This window comes from Phalaenopsis equestris, unplaced genomic scaffold (assembly GCF_001263595.1).
Source record: "Phalaenopsis equestris unplaced genomic scaffold, ASM126359v1 Scaffold000943, whole genome shotgun sequence".
Taxonomy (NCBI): Eukaryota; Viridiplantae; Streptophyta; class Magnoliopsida; order Asparagales; family Orchidaceae; genus Phalaenopsis; species Phalaenopsis equestris.
In genome coordinates this window covers 83,679-90,379 of record NW_018165382.1, presented here as the reverse complement: position 1 = coordinate 90,379, position 6,701 = coordinate 83,679, and the positions used below count along the sequence as shown (strand labels likewise).

Here is a 6,701-nt window from a genome sequence, read left to right as displayed (position 1 = left end):
ATGTATATATTGTTACTTGTGGAGAACCAATTCAATTGAACATAAAGTTATACAAGTATAGTTGAGCAAATCATTAATACTATTTGCATAAATTAGATTGCTCGAACCTTAACATCTCAAATTTTATATTATTTTCTCCTTGTCTTTTATTTGAATAATTGTGTTTATAAATAAATACCTTGCATTATTATTTCATTATTTTTTTTTATGGAAAGGTGTTCTATATTAATCAAAAGTATTTTTAGTTGGAAAAAATGATCTGTTCTATATTAATCAAAAGTATTTTTAGTTGGAAATATTTTCAAAAGAAATTAGTAATGTATATATCATATCGCATACAACTCAACAACCTCAATGTACAATTAGAAATCATTAATATTTATTTAAATCATAATAAATAATCATAAAAAATATAGCATTATAATGTATAATGCACAATAGTAAATCATTATAACCGAGAACTCTAATGCTTATCATTTTATTTTATATTTTCATGTAAAAACCCTACAATATATTATGAGATGCTTGTAATTTATTTATTAGTATTTGCAAAAATTTGATATAATACCCAGAATAAATTAACCTTCAATTGCCGCAAATACTCCCATCACTCATAAATGTTAATGTGTTAGTTTAAGGGTCCGTTTGGGGCAGCTTGTGCGTTTTAGGATAAGTTGCTTATCCTGAAACGCGGCCCGCCGGGCGGCCCCCGGGCGTGCGTTTAGTGTAAAATCTAAACGCAGTTTCGGATAAACTGGCGAAACGCGCTAACCAAACGGTACGACGGTGTTTTCACACTTATAAACTGTCCCAAACGGACTCTAAAGTGAAAAAAAAAAATCCTCACAATTAATGTCTTTATTTTACAACACTGTTTAAATTCCAAAAATATGAGTTAATGAAATAAATTAAAGCATAAAGTAATAATAATAAATCCATAATCAATTGATAAATTCTTCAAATTTCGTTTATTTCTTCTCTTATCTTTCAATCCAAATATTGTTTCATTCAAAAATTGAAATATTATGTCGATCACTGTGGCCGATTGGTAGAAATCTCTGTGTTCATAGGTGACCCAAGCTATTTGCCCTTAAAAATTATTTTTCCAAAAAAAAAAAAAAAAAAAGGTAAATATGGAAAACAATAATGCTTAGCTTCCACTTTTCATTTCAAAGAGAAATATTTGTCTACGTAATACGCATGTAACTCTACATATATTCTTTATTAATCCGCAATACCCTCACAATAACCTATAAATAACATCTAAATAGATCCCGTGAAGGATATTGAAAGGTTATTATATTCATAGATTATTGGGATTTATACCTCAATAACCTTCAAATAACCATCTCATCGAACCTAAGGTTATTTTGAGGTTATTACACACTTAATTCTGCATCGTGTAATTGACGCCATTTCGAGGGATGCAAGCTTTTAAATTTGCTGAGAGGGGAACTTCGTTGCAGCTCCGTCATGGCGCCGTTACAAATCATCCTTCTGCGACGAACTTCTCCAAAATCCCCTACCGCAAAATTTAGACCAGACCTCCTTTTCGAACTCCACCAACTCCGCCGCCGGGGACCTCACCGGCCAAGTATCCCCGATAACCATCAAAACGCTTCCTTGCGAACCGGCGACCTCAACAAACCCGTCCTCGATCACGGATCCACTCTTAGCGGATCCCCCACTACTGCCCCTGTTGAATCCTGATCCGGACTCGAAAAGCTTCGCCTTTTTCTTCGCCCGCCGGATCAAGATCCGCTTTTGGACTGCCCGGCAGCAGAGCCCCGCCGGAAGCCTAACGGCAGCGAGGAAAAACAGGTTTGCTAAACCGCAGGGGCAGCAACAGAATATGGCCGCGCATTCTGCCACTTTCCCGCCGGCGATCTCAGCGAATCGAACCTTCTTCCTCTTCGGATCCTTCAGGATGGCCGCCTTCCGTCGGCTGCGGCGAGGAGACTGCACCAGCGGTGGCGCGGTCGGCGGCAAGGATATCCGCTGACTGTTGGCGATCATCCCTTAAGTTGCGTTGAACGGAACGGATTAGAATGGGGATTAATTATTCTTTGGGATGTATAATAGTGCTTCGTAGAGAAGGGTTTTATATTGTTAAGACTGGCGATGAAGGCAATTATGTTTGGGGCTAAGATTTATATATTTTTAATTTATATACATAGGAAACAATGCATATGTACTAACAGCCAAAATTTAATATTTACAATAATAACATGGTGATGTCATGAACTTATACAATAAAAATGGTGTATTTTACTCTTAGATGTTTTAAACAGCCAAAAATGGTGGCTTTTCAGAAAATTCACGCTAAAATAATTTAGAGTTTAAAGAGGCATTTTCCTGACATCCGAACTCTTATCATTTACGGAAGATATCATTCAAATAACGAAGTTAATGGAATGCCAATGAAAATAAAGTCACGGGTATCACGAGTGGACACGAGGAAATCACAGTGAGCTTATAAAGAGGAAGTCAAGATAAGATATTGCTGCAGTGGGGGATACAACAATCCTATTGAGAAGGAAAAATTATTATATCCGGATGTATGTCCGGACAAAGGCCCGGATACAGCGGATGAGGGGAGGAATCGGACCTCCGTCCTCCTCGCTGAGTCCAAGGGGAGGAATTGGACCTCCGTCCTCCTCGCTGAGTCCAGGCTGTTGTCCGGACATTCGGATATTTTATCATTGAGATATGTGTTGGGACTTGCAATATACCACTTTTATGACCCAATTTTGGATTTTCTTCAGCCTTCCATATTGCCTTCATTGTTTTCTTCTCCATCAATAACTTTCATTGTCCCTCATCTCTCATTGAAATCTCATAGTTCCAATCAATTATATTAATAGGGACGAGATTGAAAGGGATAATGTCAGAGATGTACTATTAGACTCAATCAATCACATCTAAAGAATAAAGCCTAAAAAAAAAAAAAAAAGTTGGGGAAATTAGGAGTCTCATAAGAGGAAATTTAATAATTCTCCATGCCTTTTCTAAAAAAATTATCTTTTATATTTTATTGTTATCATATTTATAATAAATAGAAGTTATATTATGCAATATTTGTAATGCTCTTAAGATTCTTTATTGTTGGTTCGTGGCGAAAACTTTCAAGACTACCATTACTTATGTTGAATTCTTTCTATCAAATCATCGTTTCACTTGCCATATGTTGTCGAGTCATTTATTTGTTTATTCGGTCAACCTTCTCGGTTTGGTTGGCTGGATAATCTACTCTATGTCGGCTGAGAGCTTTTTGCTCTCACTGAGAGGCTTTATACCAAAGAAGAAATGTTCACAAATTGATGTAGGAAAGGGATGAGGTCGGGAAGTGGCCAATGGATTTGGGGATGAGGTGATTATGAGAAACCCTAAACTACGCAAAGTAGAGGCCAGAGAAGAACAAAAAAGAGAAAAACTATAATCCTAAGTGTCTAACTGAATATCACTACTTGAGTAATTTTGAAAGTTTCTGCTTAGTTCGCTGGCTAGCTTAAGTAATTTGGCCACGACGATGATTTTAGTTTTCGGTTAGCTCGATCGAATTTCCTTTAAAACGGAACCGGAAATTGAAAAACTAAATAAAAAACTTTTAAAAACTTAAACCGAAATTTTTAAGATCAAAACAAAACCAAATTATTAAAACTGCTCGATTCGATTTGGTTTCTTAGATAAAACCAAATAGTGCACACCGCACAGTGAGCTTATAAAGAGGAAGTCAAGATAAGATACTGCTGCAGTGGGGGATACAAGAAAAATTATTATATCCGGATGTATGTCCGGACAAAGGCCCGGATACAGCGGAGGAGGGGAGAAATCAGACCTCCGTCCTCCTTGCTAAGTTCGGGCCCTTGTCTGGACATCCGTAGTCCGGATGTAATATTTTCTCATTGAGATAGGTGTTGGGACTTGCAATATACCACTTTTATGGCCCAATTTTTTATTTTCTTCAGTCTTCCATGATGCTTTCATTGTTTTCTTCTCCATCAATAACTTTCATCGCCCCTCATCTCTCCCCATCAATTATATTATTAGGGACGAGACTCAAAGGGATAATGTCAGAGGTGTACTATTAGACTCAATCAATCACATCTAAAGAATAAAGCTTAAAGAAAAAAAAAAGAAAGAAAGTTGGGGAAATCAAGAGTCTCATAAGAGGAAAATTAATAATTCCCCATGCCTTTTCTAAAAAAGTTATCTTTTATATTTTTATTGCTATCATATTTATAATAAATAGAAGTTATATTATGCAATATTTGTAAGGCTTAGAGCTTTTTTCTCTCACTGAGAGGCCTTATACCAAAGAAGAAATGTTCACAAATTGATATAGGAAAGGGGTGAGGTCAGGAATTGGCCAATGGATTTGGGGATGAGGTGATTATGAGAAACCCTAAACTACGCAAGGTAGAGGCCAGAGAAGAACAAAAAAGGATAAAAACTATAACCCTTAGTGTCTAAGTGAATATCACTACTTGAGTAAATTTGAAAGTTTTTGCTTAGTTCCCTGGCAAGCTTAAGTAATTTGGCCACGATGATGATTTTGGTTTTCGATTAGTTCGGTCGAATTTGCCTTAAAATCGAACCGGAAATTAAATAACTAAATAAAAGACTTTTAAAAACTTAAACCAAAATTTTAAGTTCAAAAGAAAACCAAATTATTAAAACTGCTCAAGTCGGTTTGGTTTCTTAGATAAAACCAAATAGTGCACACCATTAATCCACTCTTACCCCACTTGAATCAGCCTCCACCCTACAACTCAAGGAGTTGACATTCTCAACTTACTTTTTCATACTACTTAAACAAAAATAATATTAGCATTAAAAATTTTGTTAAATTATTGTTTTTCTTAATGTTTTATTAATCATCTGCTATTTATGCATTATTTTTATATTTTAAGATACAAAAAACTATAATCATATCCAATACCTGCCCATGTCTTGATTTTGTCTCATCATTTTCATGTATAACTTCATCTTAGGTTATGAGCCAATCTCCAAATACTTAAATGTGTAATAAAAATAATTATGTAAATGAACTCAAATTACAACTCATGAAATCTAGCGAAGGTTCACAAACACAATTTAATTACAAATTTTGCATTAAATTAAAATTTTAGTGATGTTTCTTTCAAAAGATTATAAAAATGTCCCCAAGATTTATCAATATTTTAATGTTGGGCCAAAACCTGCCGGATTTTCCCATATCTTTCCTGATCCGTTGGGTTATTTAATTTGATATTGGAGACTGTAGTTGTGTGGTCAAATCAGACTGAGTTGCATCCACGCCATTATTGCGTGTTAGATTAAATATGTAAACGATGATGATCCGAATTTAAATATTTTAATTCTCTTATTTTAGTTGAGAAAGAAAACTTGAGAACTAGTTATACAAAAATTGTTTGGTACTTCGCTTGTGGAAATTATTAAAAAATACGAATTCGTATTTCTCTTTTTCAGTGATTAAATGATTATAAATATAACAATAGTAATAATAATAATAATAATTTCTTTATAAATAATACATACTTTTACATAACAATGAGTGAACTACAATTGGTAAAGTATGTGATTCAAATTAATAGATTGGAAAAACTACATTGTTTTAACCCGTAATTGATCATTTATCGAAAAGCAGGTTCGTGGCCTTTGGAAGAATATATTTGTTGAATTCTGATTTGTAAGACGAGAGAAACTGAGAGAGAAAAGAGCCCAAAATGGACAAGATAAAGTATCAATATCTATTTATAATAATTGATGTGATTGGATAAAATTACACTTTCACCCCCACATTAGTGGGTCTTACAAGTCATTGTATTTCATTAATTTGCTCTTATATAATTAGAGGCGCTACATATCAGTTTTACTTTCTTTGATGCATTTTTGTAAATACATTTTTGAATCAGTAACTGATATTAACAATTTTTCAAGAGTTTAAGGGTTTGTTTAGGGCAGCTACAACTTATCCAGCTTATTCAGATAAACTGCTTATCCTGATAAGCTCCTGATCAGCAGCTGATCCGGATAAGTTGTCTGACTGTTTGGTTTGTGCGTTTGGAAAACAGCTAATTATGGATAAATGACCATTCTGTCCCTGTTTTGAATAAGGTGTGTAGCTGTTTGGTTTGTGCGTTTTGATAGCATCTGATTTACAGGTTTTTTTAAGTAAATGAACAATCTAGCACGCATAAATTATAATTTTATCAACAAAACAACAATGTCTACACATTATATATTTTAGAACCAAAAAATCCTTTCATAACAGTACAAAAAAGATATACACCTCACATAATAGTGATAAATATATACATCTCAAGTTGTGATACCATGGAACCCTAAACAACGTTGTCCGGTTGGGAAAACGTAGAATGAGACATACTTTCTGCTCACCTTAAGAACTTGCAGTCCTCCGGTCCGTGTGCCCACCGCAGATACATATAGAAATGCCGCCCGTAGCTATGTTGCTAATGAGATGTTAGTAATAAGGACGGCAGTCCGCAGCGACATAATACTTGCTCGGACTTTCCTAAAAACCTGTAGCTCATCTAACTAAAACTGTTTAAGGGAGAACAGACCAGTTAGAAAATAAATAATAAAAAAACATACAATTTGAAAAAAAGATTAATAAAAAAATATCCAATTCAATTTTGATATAAGAATATTAAATCAGAAGATTTATATAGATGCCA

General features: G+C 34.4%; 1 protein-coding gene across 1 annotated transcript; it reads right to left on the bottom strand.

Moving 5' to 3' along the window:
* Positions 1–1,135: 1,135 nt before the first annotated feature.
* On the bottom strand, positions 1,136–2,157 carry LOC110032451. Its single transcript, XM_020736090.1, has one exon. It carries the CDS (start codon positions 2,014–2,016, stop codon positions 1,483–1,485), a length of 534 nt encoding a protein of 177 aa, XP_020591749.1. The 5' UTR covers positions 2,017–2,157; the 3' UTR covers positions 1,136–1,482.
* Positions 2,158–6,701: the final 4,544 nt, after the last annotated feature.

Coding starts and splice junctions, on each gene's coding strand:
- LOC110032451 (XM_020736090.1), bottom strand. CDS start 2,016: ATGATCGCCAACAGTCAGCGGATATCCTTGCCGCCGACCGCGCCACCG.